This window comes from Chiloscyllium punctatum, chromosome 24, assembly GCF_047496795.1.
Source record: "Chiloscyllium punctatum isolate Juve2018m chromosome 24, sChiPun1.3, whole genome shotgun sequence".
In the NCBI taxonomy this organism is placed as follows: domain Eukaryota; kingdom Metazoa; phylum Chordata; class Chondrichthyes; order Orectolobiformes; family Hemiscylliidae; genus Chiloscyllium; species Chiloscyllium punctatum.
In genome coordinates this window covers 39289983-39309518 of record NC_092762.1, presented here as the reverse complement: position 1 = coordinate 39309518, position 19536 = coordinate 39289983, and the positions used below count along the sequence as shown (strand labels likewise).

Genomic DNA, 19536 nt, shown 5'->3' with positions numbered 1-19536 from the left:
TGATCAATATAGTTGAAATGATGTGGAGGAGCAGCTGTTGGACTGGGGTGGACAAAGATAAAAATATCAGGTTATAGTCCAATAGGTGTATTTGGAAGCACTAGCTTTTGGAGCACTGCCCCTTCAACAGATTTTTTTTGCCTGATGGAAGAGCTTGTAGTAGAGCATTAGCAGGCTGGGAAGTGTCTTTGATGATGTTAAAAATCACACAACACCAGGTTATAGTCCAACAGGTTTAATTGGAAGCACACTAGCTTTCGGAGCGACGCTCCTTCATCGGGTGTTGATGATGTTGGCAGCCTTACTGTGGCAGCAAGAAGTGTAAATGGAGTCCATGGGTGGAAGGTTGGCTTCCTTGATGGGTGGCTGTGCACACAACCTTCTGTAGTTTCTTATGGTCCTGGGCAGAGCAGTTGCCATTCCTGTCATATGCACAGGATAGTATGTTTTCTATGCTGCAGCTGTAAAAATTGATGAAGGTTCTTACAGACATGCTGAATTTCCTGAACCTCCGAAGAAAGAAGAAGTGTTGTTGCGCATTCTTGACTGTTTTGTTAACATTTATAAGTTCATCTCTTAGAAATCCCCATTCGAGAATAAAAATATTGCGTTTCTCATTTTTTTCAGCAATATTTCTAAACCTTGACGGTACCATAATTTAACTTATCTCTGGATGTACAATGCAGAAACAGGTCACAAGTAATCCATCCACAAATGTTTTTGCTCCACAAGTGTCTCTTCCCATTCCTCATCATTTAGCATAATTCATCATAAAGGTATCCATCCTATTTAGTCTCATAGTAGCAAGTCCCATAATCTAATGATTCACAAGATTCAAATAGTTCACTAACGTCGTTCAGGGAAGGAAATCTACCATCTTGACCTGGTCTGGCCTACGTGTGACTCCAGACCCACAGCAATGTGGTTGACTCTCGATTGCCCTCTGAACTAGCTTGCAAGCCATTCAATTGTACCAATCGCTATATAGTCTAAAAGAAATTAAACTAGCCAGATCCATGGGATGGACCTAGGCATTGAGAATGACAAAAGCAGAAACAGCCCAGTCAATTCTGCAAAGTCCTCCTCACTACCATTTGGGGCTAGTGCCAAAATTGGGAGTTGTTTCACAGACTAATCAAGCAACAGCCAGACATTGTTTGTATATCATGATTCAGTTAGTATGACTATGTCCCAGACACCAATACCACTATCCCTGGACCTGTCCTGTCTGACTGGCAGTATAGACCCAGCTGAGGTGGTAGCACAATGGTTGGGAGGGAGTTGCTCTGAGAGTTCTCGACATTGACTCTGGACCCCATGAAGTCTCATTGCTTCAGGTTAATAATAACAAGCATGAGGCTTGCTGTGTTCTTCCAGCCTCCTGCTTGTCTACTTTGAATTCCAGCATCTACAGTATTTTTGTTTCTAACTTAGATTAAACATAGGTAAGGAAACCTCCTACTGATTACCTCATACTGTCCTCCCTCAGCCAATGAATTGGTACTCCTCCATGTTGAACAACACTTGGAGGAAGCACTTGAGGATGGAAGGGCACAAAATGTAGTCTGGGTGGTGGATTTCAATGTCCACCATCAAGAGTGGCTTGGCAGCAATACTACTGATGGAGCTGGTCAGGTCTTACAGGATATAGCAGCTAGACTGGGTCTGTGGCAGCTGGTGAAGGAACCAACAAGAGGGAACAAACATACTTCACCTCATCCTTACCAATCTGTCAATTGCAGATGCATCTATCCATGACAGTATCAGAAAGAGTGACCACTACACAGTCCTTGTGGAGACGAAGTCCCTCCTTCACACTGAGAATAACATCCATCGTGATGTGTGGCACTATCACAATGTTAAATGGCACAGACTTCAAACAGATCTAGCAACTCAAGAATGGACACCCACGAGGCACTGTGGGCCATCAACAGCAGCAGAATTGTACTCCAGCACAATCTGTAACCTCATGGTCAGGCATATCGCCAACTCAACCATTACCATCAAGCCACGGGATCGACCCTGGTACAATGGAGAGTGCAGGAGGGCATGCCAGGAGCAGCACCAGACATACCTAAAGATGAGGTGTTAACCTAGTGAAACCACCCAAAAGGACTACTTACACACCAAACAGCATAAGCAGCAAGTGATAGACAGAGTTATAGAGTCATAGAGATGTACAGCACGGAAACAGACCTTCGGTCCAACCCGTCCATGCCGACCAGATATCCCAACCCAATCTAGTCCCACCTGCCAGCACCCGGCCTATATCCTTCCAAACCCTTCCTATTCATATACCCATCCAAATGCCTCTTAAATGTTGCAATTGTACCAGCCTCCACCACATCCTCTGGCAGCTCATTCCATACACGTACCACCCTCTGCGTGAAAATGTTGCCCCTTAGGTCTCTTTTATATCTTTCCCCTCTCACCTTAAACCTATGCCCTCTAGTTCTGGACTCCCTGACCCCAGGGAAAAGACTTTGTCTATTTATCCTATCCATGCCCCTCATAATTTTGTAAACCTCTATAAGGTCACCCCTCAGCCTCCAATGCTCTAGGGAAAACAGCCCCAGCCTGTTCAGCCTCTCCCTGTAGCTCAGATCCTCCAACCCTGGCAACATCCTTGTAAATCTTTTTGGAACTCTTTCAAGTTTCACAACATCTTTCCGATAGGAAGGAGACCAGAATTGCACGCAATATTCCAACAGTGGCCTAACCAATGTCCTGTACAGCCGCAGCATGACCTCCCAACTCCTGTATTCAATACTCTGACCAATAAAGGAAAGCATACCAAACGCCGCCTTCACTACCTATCTACCTGCGACTCCACTTTCAAGGAGCTATGAACCTGCACTCCAAGGTCTCTTTCTTCAGCAACACTCCCTCGGACCTTACCATTAAGTGTATAAGTCCTGCTAAGATTTGCTTTCCCAAAAGCACCTTGCATTTATCTGAATTAAATTCCATCTGCCACTTCTCAGCCCATTGACCCATCTGGTCCAGATCCTGTTTAGTCTGAGGTTTACTCTTCGCTATGACTACATCTCCAATTTTGGTGTCATCTGCAAACTTACTAACTGTACCTCTTATGCTTGCATCCAAAACATTTACGTAAATGACAAAAAGTAGAGGGCCCCGCACCGATCCTTGTGACACTCCACTGGTCATAGGCCTCCAGTCTGAAAAACAACCCTCCACCACCACCCTCTGTATTCTACCTTTGAGCCAGTTCTGTATCCAAATGGCTAGTTCTCCCTGTATTCCATGAGATCTAGCCTTGCTAATCAGTCTCCCATGGGGAACCTTGTCGAATGCCTTACTGAAGTCCATGTAGATCACATCTACTGCTCTGCCCTCATCAATCTTCTTTGTTAAAAAACTCAATCAAGTTTGTGAGTTAAATGATTCCAAAACCAATGGATAAGATCTAAGTTCCACAGTCCTGCGACATCTGGTGGTGAATGATTAAACAACTCACTGGAGAAGGAGGCTGTAAAAATATCTCCATCTTCAATTATGGAAAAGCCCAGTACATCAGTGCAAAAGATAAGGGTGAAGCTTTTGCAGCAATCTTCAGCCAAAAGTGCCGAGTGGATGATCCATCTCAGTCTCCTCCAGTGGTTCCTGCATCACAGACACCAGGCTAATTCGATTCACTTCACATGATATCAAGAAATGGTTGGAGGTACTGCAAAGGCTATGCTAAGCTGTTCCAGTACAGTTACAACATCAGCATCTACCCGACAATGTGGAAAATTGCTTGAGTATGTTGTGTACATAAAAAGCAGAACAAATCCAAAACAGCCAACTATTGCCCCATCAGTCTACTCCCTATAAATAATACATTTATTCTCTACTGGCCCTATCAACCTGCAAAAATGTAGATATGTGTAATCTCATTTTGCACTTGATTGCATTATATGTTTGAGGTGGTATGGTGGCTCAGTGGTTAGCACTACAGTCTCACAGCACCAGGGAAGTGGGTTCAATCCCAGCCTCGGGTGACTGTCTGTGTGGAGTTTGTACATTCTCCCCCTGTCTGTATGGGTTTTTTTTCCCCATTGTCACAAAGATGTGCAGGCCAGGTGGATTGGCCATGCTAAATTGCCCATAGTGTCAGGTGCATTAGTCAGATGCGAATGCGTCTTAGTGAGTTACTCTTTGGATGATCGGTGTGGACTGGTTGGGCCAAATAACCTATTTCCACACTGTAGCGAAACTAATCTTTATATAGTACTCGTAATATAAGTGAAACCTCCCAAGATGTAATCTGCAAATTTACTGAGCAAATTCCCAACATTCCCCAGTGCATAAATAAAAATGAATAACATCAACAATTAAATCATATCGATCAAATCTAACAAATCGAATTTGTCCAAGGGCTCAGTGATTCCGTCCTATCACACCGATTGTCTCTGTGATATCGAGATCAGATACATCAATAGGTTTATGTATTATTCCGTTGTTCTGTGAACGGTATTCGGTTGTCTGTTCATGTTGTCTCTGATAGAACTTTCTGAATTTCCTACTTGCTCCATTGTTCAAGTCAGATTTGTATTTGGATAGAAATTTGAGCAGTGAATTACTCAATTCAAATGACCCTGTGAATTTAGTTTTTAATCCTATGTTCAGTGAGTCAAATATTGAAGCTCGAACAATTATTACCCTTCTTGCATTCAAAAATATACTGAGCTAATAACTCATTCTCGAGTAAATTCATCGGATTTGGCCATTATGGTGCTACCAAAAAAAAAACCCATGCAGGAAAGCGACCACAAGAAATGATACTGCTGCCTGGAATCATCCAGGAACTAGAAAGAGGGGAAAACGTGTTTGGAGCTGATTTGCCCGGCTGCTGCTGACTGTGGCCAATGGTTTGAAGCCGTGTGGAGAGAAAGGGTTGAACCAGATTGTCCGAGCCGGGAGTTAGTGCTGTCGTTGTTGCTTTGCGCTGTTCCTGTCTGGTGTTCCGAAATGCTGCTGCTGTTCCTACTGTTCTGCTCCGTGGCTGGCATTGCCCAGTCCACTGTCTACTTCACCGAGCAATTCGCAGACGGAGGTGAGACTGATAAACCTAAACAAAACATCGGCTTCACCAATTAACTAGCTGCCTGCAATTAGTTCTTTGCAACTAACTTAATTGCTTCTTAACTAACAACTGGCTCTCTGTACTCCGATCTCTGCTATGGGTTCTTTTATAGCTAAATCTCAGCTCTCACCAATGCTTATCGCTATTTATCGATTGTCATAGTGCTTTATTTTCGAAATGTGGTTTCCTTCGTTTCAAATCTTTACGTTTCACTAAGATGAAGTGGAGGAAAGAGATCAAGATTTTTTCAAAAAAAAAATCAGAGAAACAGATATCAGAAGTCACGTTATTGAGAAGATGGCGAGTTTGTGGCGCCTATGTTATCCTCCTGACTGACACTCCAGGGGAAAGGAAGTGCTCGGATGAGTTGTGAATCTGCGGAAGAGTACAAAAGGAAATACTGCACTCTTTTAAGCTTGGAGACTCCATAATGTGAAAACGTGAGCTTTGAGGGTCGAATGTTTGGCGCCTTGATTTAATCCTGTTGTCATTGTTGGTCTTTACATTTCGCCTTTTATATGCTCCCTCCTCCCACTCAATATGAGTTTCTACATATCGATGAGTTGCATTGATATAACACCTTTCACAATCTCAAGCTGTTTCAGTGTGTTTTTTAAAATTAAATCACTCATGGGACATGGGCATTGCTGGCTAGCCAGCATTTATTGTCTGTCCTCAGTTGCCCGTGAAAATCTGGAGCTGAGCTGCTTGCTGTAGGTAGACCCACAGTTCACAATCAATGACCACAGGGTAACTCATATCCTTTCAAGGAGGTGAGAATTGTTGGCAAGGCAGCATTTAGCTAAAGAGATGTACAGCACAGAAGCAGACCCTTCAGCCCAACTCATCCATGCCGACCAGGTATCCTAAATTAATCTGGTCCCATTTGCCAGCATTTGTCTCATGTCCCTCTTAAACCCTTCCTAGTCCCAGCTAGATGTATTTTAAATGTAATAATTGTACCAGCTTCTTCCATTTCCTCTGGCAGCTCATTCCATACATGGACCATCCTCTGTGTGGAAAAAGTTGCCCTTTAGCTCCCTTTTATATCTTTCCCCTTTCACCCAAAGCCTATGCCCTCTCTAATTACCCTTGATTGACAGGCTTGCTAGGCTTTTTCAGAGAGTGGTTAAGAGTCAGCCACATTTTGTGTGGGTTTGGGATCACCTGTAGGCCAAACCGAGTGAGGACTGGCTCATGCTGCTAGAGTTTCGGGGTGACAACACCAGTTACCATTGGGATTTGAAGTCATGTTCCCAGAAAACTAGCCTGGACCTGTGGATTACTAGCCCAGTGACATTACTGTCATGCAATAACTTTGATTTTTCTGTGTCTGCTTATTCTATCTAGTGTTTCCCTTAACTTAAAACGAAAATCTTGCATGGGATATAGCATTACTGACTAGGCCAGCGGCATGGTGGCTCAGTGGTTAGCACTGCTGCCCCACAGCACCAGGGTACCAGGTTCGATTCCACATTGGAGTTTGCACATTCTCCCTGTGTCTGCGTGGGTTTCTTCCGGGTGCTCTGGTTTCCTCCCACAGTCACAAAGATGTGCAAGCCAGGTGAATTAGCTAGGCTAAATTGCCCATAGTGTTAGGTGCATTAGTCAGAGGGAAATGGGTCTGGGTGGGTTACTCTTTGGAGGGTCAGTATGGACTTGTTGGGCCAAAGGGCCTGTTTCCACACTAGGGAATCTAATCTAATCTATTATCCATCCCAGATTGCCTTTGAAAAAGTGATTGTGTGAATTCTTTGAACTACTGTAGTTCAGGAGGCGCTGTTAGGAATGGAGCTGCAGGTTTTGACCGGTTGACAGTGAAGGAATAGTGATTGTAGTTCCAAGTATGAAAACTAATATGCAGGTACAGTAGGCAGTAAGGCAGGCAAGTGGAATTTTGGCATTTAGGGAAGTGTTACAGCAACTATACAAGACATTAGTAGGATAGTACCTGGAGTAAGAGTTGAAGAGTGTGGTGCTGGAAAAGCACAGTCAGGCAGCATTTGCTACTGAGCAGGAGAGTAGACATTTCGGCCATGAGCCCTTCATCAGGAGTTGATGGATAAGACAAGAACTAAGAAAATTTACAACCCAAGAACGGGCTCTTCGGCCCTCCAAGCCTGAGCCGATCCAAATCTACTGTCTAAACCTGTCGCCCACTTCCTAAGCATCTGTATCCCTCTGCTCCCCACCTATTCGTGCATCTGTCCAGACACATCTTAAATGAATCTACCATGCCTGCCATACCAACTCTTCTGGCAATGTGTTCCAGACGCCCACCACCTGGATAATTACCTGGAGTAATGCATACAATTTTGGTCTCCTTACTTGAGGGATGTAGTTGTATTGAGGCAGTTCAGAGGAGAGTCACTGGATTGATTCTAGAGACAAGGCATTTCTCTTATGAAAGGTGGTGGAGCAGTTTAGACTTCTGGTCTCTGAAGTTGAGAAGAATGAGAGGCCATCTAAGCAGGTGATGGGAGAGGGTGCTTTTCAGACTGGAAATCTGAGGAGTCTATGTTGGGACCCTTGCTGTTTGTGATTTATATAAACAGTTTAGTCTTGAATTTAGGAGAGTTGGCCAGTACGTTTTGCAGATGATACAAAGGTCGATAGGGTTGCAAAGAGGATAGCCTTTGATTGCAGGATCTAGACGAGCAGTTCAGATGGGCTGATCAGTAGCAAATGGAACTCAATCCGGATAAATGTGAGTGAGGCACTTGGGCAGGACAAACATGGCAAAGGTAGGATTCTGAGAAGCACCTTGGTGTGTGTATACACTGGTCCCTCAAGGTATCGGGACAGGTGGATAAAGTGACTAAGAAGGCATATTGGATTCCTGTCTTAATTAACAGAGGCATTGTGTTTGAGTAGGGAAGTTTTGCTGGAACTATGTAAAATGTTGATTTTGGCCACAGTTAAAACATTGTGTCCATTCTGGAATTCACACTATAGAAGAGATGTGAAAGCGTTGGAGAGTGCAGAGAAGATTTACCCAGGATGTTGCCTGGGTTGGAGAGTTTCAGTAAGGGAGAGAGAAACTTGGGACGTTTACCTTGGAGCAAAGGAGTTGGAGGGAGACATGTTTGAGATGTATAATCTTTTGGGGGGGGGGGGTCTAGGATAGACAGGAAAAATCTTTTCTACTTGGAGGGATCAATGACCAGAAAGCGTAAGGGACAGGAGGTTTTGAGCGGATTGAGGGGAAAACCCTTTTTCACCTAGAGGATGGTGGGAATCCGGAACTCACTGCCTATAAGGTGATAACATTGTAGAATTGCATTTGGAATGCCAAGGCATACAAGGCTTTCAGCCAAATGCTGGAAAATGGTGTTCGAATAGTCTGCTGGTGGTTTTTGGCACAGATACAGTAGGCCAAAGGATGTTTTTTTTTCTGTGCTGTAGTTCCCTATGGCCATCTCATAAGATGCTGAAGAGGATTGATGAAGTAGATGTAGAGAGGCTGTTTCCTCATGTGGAGCAATCTAGAGCAAGAGATTGTAGTTTTAGGATGAGGGGTAGCAGATTTAAAACACTGAAGAGAAATTACTTCTTGCTAAGAGTTCTGTGGAATTCATTACCTCAATGTGGTCAGTTTAAGGAAAAGGTGAGAAAGACTCTTAATTAGTAATGGGTCAAAGGATTATGGAGAGTGGGCAGGAAAATGGAGTTGAGGCCAAGGTGAGATGAGCCATGATTGTATTAAAGGGTTTGAATTGCCTACTCCTGCTGTAAGTACTAATGTTCTTTTGAGAGTCAGGATGAAGAGTGACTTGGAGGGGAACTCGCAGGTATTCCCATGTATGTGCTGCCCTTGTCCTTCTAGATGGTAGAAATGGCAGATTAACTTTCAACATTGCAGTTCCAGAGAACTACATATCCTTGGGAAATGCATTGATAATTTTCACCTTTTTTTTAATTCTATTTGTAACTTGTTTCATTGAAGTTTGCTGATCTTGACTATGTATCTGACCTGCAGGATCAGCATGATTCATTTTTATTTATTCCATTTATTTGCTACTTCATCAAAAATACAAAGTAACATAGTACAAGGTTACAGAGACTGGGATCCACTTCTAGCTGTAACCTTGGTATCGACATGTCACGTTATCAGGATAATTACAACATCCAGGTGATTTGTAAATGTAACGGTTGATGTTTGAACAAAGGAGTTGGGGGAAAATCCCAGCAGGGTTTAACCTATTTTTCTGATTACCCAGTTCAGTGATGTTGTTACACACCTCTGGAGCATGTGCGATTTGAACCTGGGCCTCCTGGTCCAGTGGTAAGGACACCACCATTGTGCCACAAGAGAACTCCCCCCACCCCCCCCCCCCCAACCCCCCCCACTACCCCCCCACCCCCCACTACCGCCCCCACCCCCCCACCCCCCACTACCGCCCCCACCCCCCCAACCCCCCCAACCGCCCCACCCCCCCAAACCGCCCCCCCCCCACCCCCCAGCAAGGTTTAAGCTAGTAATCTCCTAAAGTGTTCTTCCTTTTCAAACTCTGTTCAAATTGTGGAAATGATTGAGAACAAATGACCTGCACTTTAAAGCAGGCAAAATGAACTAATCGTACCAAGTGACTTGTAGACAATAATTAAAAACCACCAGAAAAGTAGTCTGGTGTCATTACAATTACAGCATTTAAAAGGCATCTGAATGGGTATATGATTAGGAAGGGTTTAGGTGAATATGGGCCAAATGCTGCTGGCAAATGGGACTAGATTAATTTAGGATTTCTGATCGGCATGATGACTTGGACCAAAGGGTTTGTTTCTGTGCTGTACATCTGACTCTATAACTAATATTTTTCACAACTGTGAAATAATCTTGGACAGATGCAGTCCTCTTTCTGAGACATAAGGAGCAAATTATCAAATTTGAAGGTTACAGTTTAAATGTGGTTTTAATGTGATGAAAAAGCACAGTTGAATTGTACATCTCTATGACTCTAACTCTAACTGAAGCGTAAGCAGGGTACAAATTTGCTTTTATTTTCAAAGAGTATTTTCTTACATTTTGGATCTTGTCAAAATAGTAGTAAGAATGAGCAGTTGTAAATCTCCTAGTATAGGTCCTTCCCTAGTATAGGTTCAGCTATTTCAGACCATCATATCTGCACCAGCTCTCCAAATGAGCAATTCAGTTCCATTTTCCTATCATCTGTAACCTGCTTATTATTCTTTTTCAAATAACAACCTTATTGAATGTTCCAGTTGAACTTGTCTCCACCATACACTCTGGCAGTCATTCCAGACCTTAATGATTTGCTGCTTCAAAAAGGTTTTTTCTCATTTGGTTTTGCCAAGTACCTTCATTCTTGCCCTCCTGCTCTTGATCCATTCGTGAGTGAGAATGTTTGTTTGTTTTTTTTCCTCCAGACCCCTCATTATTTTGAATACCTCAATCAAATCTCCCCTCAGCTTTCTTTTCTCAGGAAAATGAGTCCCAGTTTCTCCGATCTATTTTCATAACTGAAATTCTTCATCCCTAGAAACATTCTTATAAATGTCTTCTGTACTCTTTCCAGTGCCTTCATATCTTTCTGAAAGAGTTGTGCCCAGAACCAGGTACAATTTTCCAGTTGATGTCAAACTACTATTTTACATGAGTTTGACATCACCTTCACATTGTCATAGTGTCTGTCCAGGGAGTTGCCAGGGTAGAACTTTATCGTATCGTTTCATTTCCATACCACTTGTGATCAGTCAACAACAGGTGTAGGATTTAAGAAGCAAAATAAAATAGCTGTTTCTTGGCTGAGGTAGAGTTTGCTTCTAGTTAGTTCTGGGTTTGGAAAGTGAGCACGGCAACATGATTGTTTCAAAATTTTTTAATGAGTTCTTGGCATGTTTCCCAGAATGACATTGCTCATTTCAACAATGCATTATCAGGAGTATCTTGGATGTCCCCCCTCAGGAGTTAAATACTTTACTAGTAAAAAGCACACACCTGTGCTTTTCCAGCTCTTTTGTGGGTTGGCTTTCAGAACAGCTTCTCAGTTTCCATAGACTCCCTACAGCATTGAAATAGGCCATTTGGCCCATTGAGTCCACATGATCCTCCAAAGAGCATCCCACCCAGATGACACCACCACCATCCTATCTCTGTAAATCTGTTCCCATGACTAATCCACCTAGCCTGTAAATGCCTGGGGACACTCTGCAGTGTAGCATGTCCAGTCCACCTAACCTACACATCTTTGGATTGTGGGAGGAAACCCATGAAGAAATGGGGACAATGTCTGTGGACTCTGCACAGTCCTCCAAAAGAGGAGTCAAACCCGGTCCCTGGCATTGTGAGGCACCGTGCCACCCAAGATGAGAGAGTTGTGTGTCTTAATCCAGACGAAGTTCTAAAATGAGACAGCAGTTTTCCAAATTTTGGACTATTCTGTATTTAAAACCCTTGCTCGCAGTTATTGAAGGAGCCCTGCATACAACAGAGATAGCAAAGAAATTAAGTAATCTTAGAGCAGAAGACAGTGAAGAAAGTTACCTCCAATTACAACGGGATCTTGATCAGATGGGTCAATGGGCTGAGAAGTGGCAGATGGAGTTTAATTCAGATAAATGCGAGGTGCTGCATTTTGGGAAAGCAAATCTTAGCAGGACTTATACACTTAATGGTAAGGTCCTAGGGAGTGTTGCTGAATAAAAAGACCTTGGAGTGCAGATTCATAGCTCCTTGAAAGTGGAGTCGCAGGTAGATAGGATAGTGAAGGTGGTGTTTGGTATGCTTTCCTTTATTGGTCAGAGCATTGAGTACAGGAGTTGGGAAGTCATGTTGCGGCTGTACAGGACATTTGTTAGGCCACTGTTGGAATACTGCGTGCAGTTCTGGTCTCCTTCCTATCGGAATGATGTTGTGAAACTTGAAAGGGTTCAGAAAAGATTTACAAGGATGTTGCCAGGGTTGGAGGATTTGAGCTATAGGGAGAGGCTGAACAGGCTGGGGCTGTTTTTCCTGGAGCATAGGAGGCTGAGGGGTGACCTTTATGGACGTTTTTAAAATCATGATGGGTATGGATATATTAAATAGACAAAGTCTTTTCCCTGGGGTGAGGAAGTCCAGAACTAGAGGGCATAGGTTTAGGGTGAGAGGGGAAAGATATAAAGGAGACCTAAGGGGCAACGTTTTCACACAGAGGGTGGTACGTGTATGGAATGAGCTGCCAGAGGATGTGGTGGAGGCTGGTACAATTGCAACATTTAAAAGGCATCTGGATGGGTATACGAATAGGAAGGGTTTGGAGGGATATGGGCCGGGTGCTGGCAGGTGAGACTAGGTTGAGTTGGGATATCTGGTCGGCATAGACAAGTTGGACCGAAGGATCTGTTTCTGTGCTGTGCATCTCTGTCTCTATAAGAAGTTGGATAAAAACAGTTCTGTAATAGGTAGTAAACAGCAAAAATGTATTTTCAATAAATAAAAACCAAAAATACAGGAATGCTGAGTACATGAGGCAGCATCTGTGAACACAGAGTTAATGTTTCAACTTGATGAGCTTTGACAGAACTGGATAAAATTAGATACTGGAAATTAAGCCCTTACAGAGGTAGAGAAGGGTGTAGGAAAGGGAGATGGTCAACAAAGTAGAAACGATCGGATCTAGCAGCAGCTGTGAAGAGGAATAAACCAAGTTAATGTTACAAATTAGTAGCCTCTGATCAAAATTCTGTGAATGGGATTAGCTGAATCATTATCAGTTTTGGCCAAATATATCTGATATTCAAAATGCAGGACAAATCCAAACTAGCCAATTACCACCTCATCAGACTACTCTCGAGAATCAGTAAAGTGATGAAAGGTTTCATCAACAATGTTAAACAGCACCCGCTCAACAACAACCTGCTCAGTGAAGCCAAGTTTGAGTTTTGATCCGAGTGGTGCTGGAAAAGAACAGCAGGTCAGGCAGCATCCTGCTCCTCGGATGAGAGGAAAAGGACAAAGGTTGAGGGAGAAATGATTGAGGTCTACAAAATCATGAGGGGTAGACAGGGTGGATAGCAAAAGCCTTTTCCCAGAGTGGAGGACTCAATTACTAGGGGTCACGAGTTCAAGGGGTGATACACATGGAAAGTTCTTTATGCGAGGGTGGTGGGTGCCTGGAACGTGTTGCCAGAGGAAGGTGGTCGGGGCGGGAACGATAGTGTCATTTAAGATGTATCTAGACAGGTACATGAGTGGGCAGGGAGCAAAGGGATACAGATCCTTAGAAAATAGGCAGCGGGTTTAGACAGAGGATACAGATCGGCACATGTTTGGAGGACCGAAGGGCCTGTTTTTCTGCTGTAATGTTCTTTGTTGTTGTAAGGCATTCACCATTGCCCTAAGCTAATACTTTGCGTCAGTATTCACAAGAGAAGAAATTGGTGGAGGATGATCTTAACTCTGTCATAGGAGACAGAGCGTAGCAGTGGAAGGATGCTTTTCGGAATGGAGGGTCATGGCTAGTGGTATTCTACGGGGATCAGTGTGTTTGATTTCTTTTTTTCCTGAGGTTCTTACACACTTGATGCAACTGCAAATGCCGACTTCTATGAACAAGCAACTAAATTTAATAAATACAGTACAGTACAAGCTTTGGAGAAACCTTGAACCCACCTTGCAGAGCTTATGGGGTCATGGCAAAAGCTTTCCCTGAACAAGCTTTGGAGAATCCCTGATCACTCTTCGCCATGCTGTTGAAGTGTGTCCAGGGAAGCTCCCTCTGAAAAGGCAACAGTCCTTCCTTTATACAAAATCTTTACATCAGTCAGTAATACTCACAAGACAACCCCCAGTCACTCCCTCACAGTCACATGTCATTTATGATACAATGCCGTGACCACTTTCCCTCCAGAGACACAATACAAATCACCCCTTAATGGTCGAATCTTTTCCAAATTGTTTTTTGTAACTACGGGGAGTAGTCAAATTCCAACTGTAATGTTCTTATTGTTTTTTATCACCTAAATCATCCCAATGGCATGGGGTGGGAACCTCCCACATTCCACTGTCTGCTTCCATGCTGTACATCTCTGTCACTCTATAAGACAAAGACACACCACCCTACCCCCAGGGCATTCAGAGCAGAGCCGATTAATTCTTTAATATCACAAGTGTTGGGACCTCTGCTGTCTGTGGTCTACATAAATGACTTGGAGGAAAACTTAGCTGGTCTATTTAGGAAGTTAGTGGATGATACAAAGATTAGCGGAGTTGTGGATAGAGAGGAGGATTGTCAAAGGATACAGCAAGATAGCAGAAGAGCAAAATGGTTTGTGCAGGCTTGGAGGGCTGAAGGGTTTGTTCCTGTGCTGTTTTATTCTTTTGTTGTTCTTTTATCGCTGAATCCCCCACTATCCGCATTATGGGGCATTACCATTGATTAGAAACTCAACTGGATTGGTGGCAGTGGTTAGCACTGCTGCCTCACAGCGCCAGAGACTCGGGTTCCCGCCTCAGGCGACTGACTGTGTGGAGTTTGCACGTTCTCCCTGTGTCTGCGTGGGTTTCCTCCGGGTGCTCCGGTTTCCTCCCACAGTCCAAAGATGTGCAGGTCAGGTGAATTGGCCATGCTAAATTGCCCGTAGTGTTAGGTAAGGGGCAGATGTAGGGGTATGGGTGGGTTACGCTTCGGTGGGGTGGTGTGGACTTGTTGGGCCGAAGGGCCTGTTTCCACACTGTAAGTAATCTAATCTAATCTAAAAAAAAGAGCAGGTCAGAGGCTAGAACTACTGCAGTAGCTAAATCACCTCCTGGCCCAAATGACTGTCGCTCATCTGCAAGGCACAAGTTAGGAGTGTGAAGGAATACTCCTCACTTGCCTGGATAGGTGCAGCTCCATCAACATTCAAGGAGCTTGACACCATCCAGGACAAAGAAACCTCCTGCCACTACCGATGCTCAGTAGCAGCATAGTGTTCTATCTGCATAATACACTGTAGAAATTAACCAAAGATCTTCGGACAGCAGCTTCCAAACCCACAACTCCTTCCATCTAGAAGGGCAAACACAGCAGATAAATGGGAGCACCACTCACCATCCTGACTTGGAAATATATCTGTGTTCCTTCACTGTCACTGGATCAAATCCTGAATTCTTTCCCTTAGGTCATTGTGGGTCCACCTCCAGCATACATGGACTGCAGTAATTCAAGAACACAGTTCACCAGTGCCACCTTGAGGCCAACTAGGGATGGATGACAAATGCTGGCCCAGCCAGTGACACTCCCATCAGAGAATAAAAATATCGGTCATCCAAATAAATGAAAGCTGAAGCTACGATCTGAAATTGTTCGATACATTGTTGAGTCTGGAAATCTATAAGATGCCAAATAGTAAAATGAGATGCTATTCCTAAAGCTTAAATTGAACTTCACTAAAAGTGTTGGAAGCTTTGGACAGAAGTCAGTTTGGAAGTCCTGCGTTCCTTTCTCTTTGGCTTATCCCATATTACATATGTTGCCTAAACGGTGCTTTATTACCGTGGGAGTGGGGTGGAGAGACGGAATTATAGATAGCATAAACTTAGGGTCACCTTTGTAGGTGACATGCCTTTTACATTTTGCAAAGCAGTCATTCCCTCTGTTCTTGGTTTATCCTCTGTCTTCACCCCCCCCCCCCCCCCCCCCACCCCACTCAGCATAGTGGAGACCACAGTGAAGACAGCAAACACAATACTGTAACATATTAAACTGAAAGAAGCACAAGTAACTCACTGTTTTGCCTGAAAGGAGTATTCAGTGCCCTGAATGCTGGGGAAGAAGTATGTAATAGAGTACTGTAAAGTAACTTCAGTGCTCATGTGCATAGCAGCTGTATCCAATCACACCTTGAGGCTTTAGGGGAAGAGGAGAGAAAATGTGTCTATTTAAAGAAAATGAGCAATACTGAAGAATATAAATTAATTGATTCTTCTTGCCACGACTGACAATTCTGCCTCAATTCTATTTTGCACCTGCTTCTCATCGTCTCTTGATACCCTGAGAGACCAAGACGTTCAGCAATTTTAGGATTGTATATACAGTACGCAATGATGGAGCATTCACACCCTCTGGAGTAGGGATTTCCAAAGTTTCACCATCTTTGACTGAAGAAATTTCTCGTCTCAATCCTAAATGATCAACATCTTATCTTGACACGTGAGCCTGCTGTTCTCTAATTCCCAGCTTGAAATCCATCCTCAATATTTACTGTCAAGCTGTTTCAGAATCTGGTGTGCTTCAAATATGTCAACTCACGTTCCTCGAAACTTGAGAACACGTTAGGCCCAGTTTGCCCATTTCTTATCATGGAGAACTCTGTCATCACAGAAATGAATCTAGTGAGTCTACACTCACGAATGAGAAAAATCTGCCTTAAACATGGAAACCAAAATGCACACTACTTTAAAGTGCTATACAATTGCTGCTTGTTCTTGCACTCAAATTCTCCTGTAATAAGAGCCAACATGCTGTTGCTTTCCTAATTGCTTTGTTTTGTGTAAATACATTTTTGTTTTTCCTTGTAAGGGTATAGGCAAGTCTCTCTGAACATTAACACACATCTCTCTATGTTGTACTGTCTGCTCTCACTCGGGCTAACCTGTCTGTATATCATTGCAGTGTCATGTTGCCTGGCCTCTTCATAGCTGACATTCTTACCAGCTGTGTTTGGGCAGCAAACTTGGATGTGTTAATTTGAATGCCTATTGTAAATAACGAAGGCTGAAGCACAAAGTTTTTTCAGCACTGTACAAATTGCAGCTTGTCAGCTTGAAGATGCCCTGTTGCTTCCTGTTCATTCTACCAAAGAGTAGGAACAATCTTCTCTACAGTGTGGAAATATTTGGCCCAACAAGTCCACACCAACCCTCAAGAGTATCACATCCATATCCATTCCCAGACCCTTTTACTCTAAATTTCCCCTGCCTAATGCACCTAACCTACAAGTTCTTATGGGCATTTTTTAGCATGGCCAGTTCACCTATCCTGCACATATTTGTGAGGAAACTGGAGCACCCAGAAGAAACCCATGCAGACACAGGGAGGATGTACAAATTCCACACAGTTAGTCACCTGAGGCTAGAATCAAACCTGGGTCTCTAGTACTGTGAGGCCACTGAGCCATCCATTCATGTTCACATATTATTCCACCCCTTTTATCTGTATCAATTTTATCTTTTTTGGGGGGGGGGAGGGGGCAAGAAAAAGTACCTTTAGTGACACTTGTTACGTACTTGTTACTGTGTTTAAATACAGTTTTCCTATTGTAAAACTACGTTGGTTCCCTCCTCTTTTAATAGTAGATTGCAACATTTGCCCTAGTTACTGCCCTGTCTTCTCTCTTTTTTCTGAATAGTTATATTACATTTGCTAACTTCCAATCAGCTGGGACAAATATAGGGAATTTTGAAAATTCATAATTGTGCCCACTATCTTTGCAGCGACCGCTAATAGAAATCACATTGTAAGCCATTATATCCTGAGGGTTTGCCTGCTATTAATTTCTGAAGTTTCTCCAATACTTTTGAATACCCAAGTTCTTTGATCTTAAGTGACTTGGTATCCCTCAATTTCTGGCATGTAACTTATACCTTCTATTGTCAAGGTAGACAGAAATAGTTGTTTAAAGTGTGGTGCTGGAAAAGCAAGGCAGGTCAGGCAGCATCTAAGGAGCAGGAAAATCGATGTTTCGGGCAAAAGCCTTCATCAGCCCTGATGAAGGGCTTTTGCCCAAAACATCGATTATCCTGCTCCTTGGATGCTGCCTGACCTGCTGTGCTTTTCCAGCACCCCACACTCGACTCTAATCTCCAGCGTCTGCAGTACTCACTTTCGCCTAGAAATAGTTGCTTAACCTATCTGGCATTTCTTCACTTCAAATATCTGATTTATTTTGTCTCTGACTCTCTGGGACCAGTGCTTAGTTTAGCTATTATACCCCTTTCTCACATACTTCTAAAAGCTTCTGTAATGTTTTCATATTACAGGCAATATTACTTTTATCCTTTTTTCCTTTTGATATTAACTTCTGTTGGCTCATTGCTGGTTTCTAAAACACCTGCAATTTTCAAGCTGGCTACTTCTCCTTGCAACATCGTAAACCTCTTCTTTTTAATTTGATGCTATCTTCAGCACCCTTAGAGAGCCATAAGTCAATAAAGTGATTCTTAGGAAGAGATTGAGATTACTACATGAATCTAAGTCTAAAATAGGTTTGTTCCGATCTGGTTCCTCAACCTTTTGTTTCAAGGAACGGTCACCTGAAATATTTGACAAACTCCTCTTCGAGACTGTTGATGTGAATTTGGTTAGTTCAGCCAGTATAAAGATTTGAAGTCCCCACGATTATTACATTCTTTCTTACAAGCTCCAAAGATATATTGTTTAATACTCTGTCTAATGGATTAACAAGTGTTAAAGAAGCCAGTAAAATGAGCCCTTTTAAAAATAAGTTCCTAATCTGTTCATATTCTATTTCTGATCACCTGAGTCAAAATCCTTTCTCTATATTTATGCCATCATTTATCATCAGGAGTACACTTACCCTTTTTCCATTCTGTCTATATTATTGAAATTAGTATACCTTGGAATAGTTATTGCTGAACAATGCTTATTTTATATCCAGAACCTACCCAGCGTGTACTGTTGCTGGTCCCTAGTCTGGATAACTGAGGAGGGTTCACGACAGCAAGATGCTTTAACTGTCAAACCATCTGCCAAATGAAAACACCACAATGATGGATGATGTGAAGGTTATGAACCGCCTTGTGGTAATTCCATCTAAGACTTGGAGGGAGGTGGGCGAACCAAAAGGGAAAGGAAGGGTGGCCACTTTGTAATCCTGTCTGATTAAGGAAATTAGATCAAAATCATTTTCTCTCTTTGTGCTGCTTATTTTGTCTTGGTTTTTTGTGAAGAGCTTTTAACTTTACTTTTTTAATTCCATTTTTTGCATAAGTCTTGTTAATGCATTATTTCTGTCAAATTCTGTTTCTCCCTGACTTGCTCTGCTTGTTTTTACCCAAATCTACTGCGACGTTTTTGCCTCAGCTTTTCTATTTCGATTTATGAATTTTCTTTTCACCTAAACTCTTTCCCCATCCCACTTTTTAGTTTAAACCTCTATCCACAGTTGTAGTTCTATAATCTCTGCACAGTTTTTAAGTGGAATTCATCCCCACGGAAGCAGTTCCTTCTTTCCTGAGTACAGATTCCTGCACTCCATGAATTAAAATCTTCTCTTTACTTAGTGCGTTGCAGCATAAATTATACATCAAATTCTTTAATCTGCTTGACTCTATTCCAACTGGCATGTGGCTCTGATACGAGTTTAGAAATTACTTTTGAAGTTTTGCATTCTACTTTGGACCCTACTCCTCCAAACTCTCTCCTATAGTTATTGTATTCTTTTTCATGCTTCTTCTTCCACTCTTCCTCCTGAATGACTTCCAGTACAATGTTGCCAAG

The 19536-nt window shown here is 42.9% G+C and overlaps 1 protein-coding gene across 1 annotated transcript in view; it reads left to right on the top strand.

The window, feature by feature from the left end:
* Nucleotides 1–4888: 4888 nt before the first annotated feature.
* The window catches only part of LOC140494462 (calreticulin-like), a 41673-nt gene continuing 27025 nt past the window's right edge, over nt 4889–19536 (top strand). Inside the window, exon 1 of the mRNA XM_072593651.1 lies at nt 4889–5062. Within this exon, the coding sequence (XP_072449752.1) occupies nt 4978–5062 (85 nt within the window). The 5' untranslated portion in view covers nt 4889–4977. The remainder of the gene's footprint in view (nt 5063–19536) is intronic.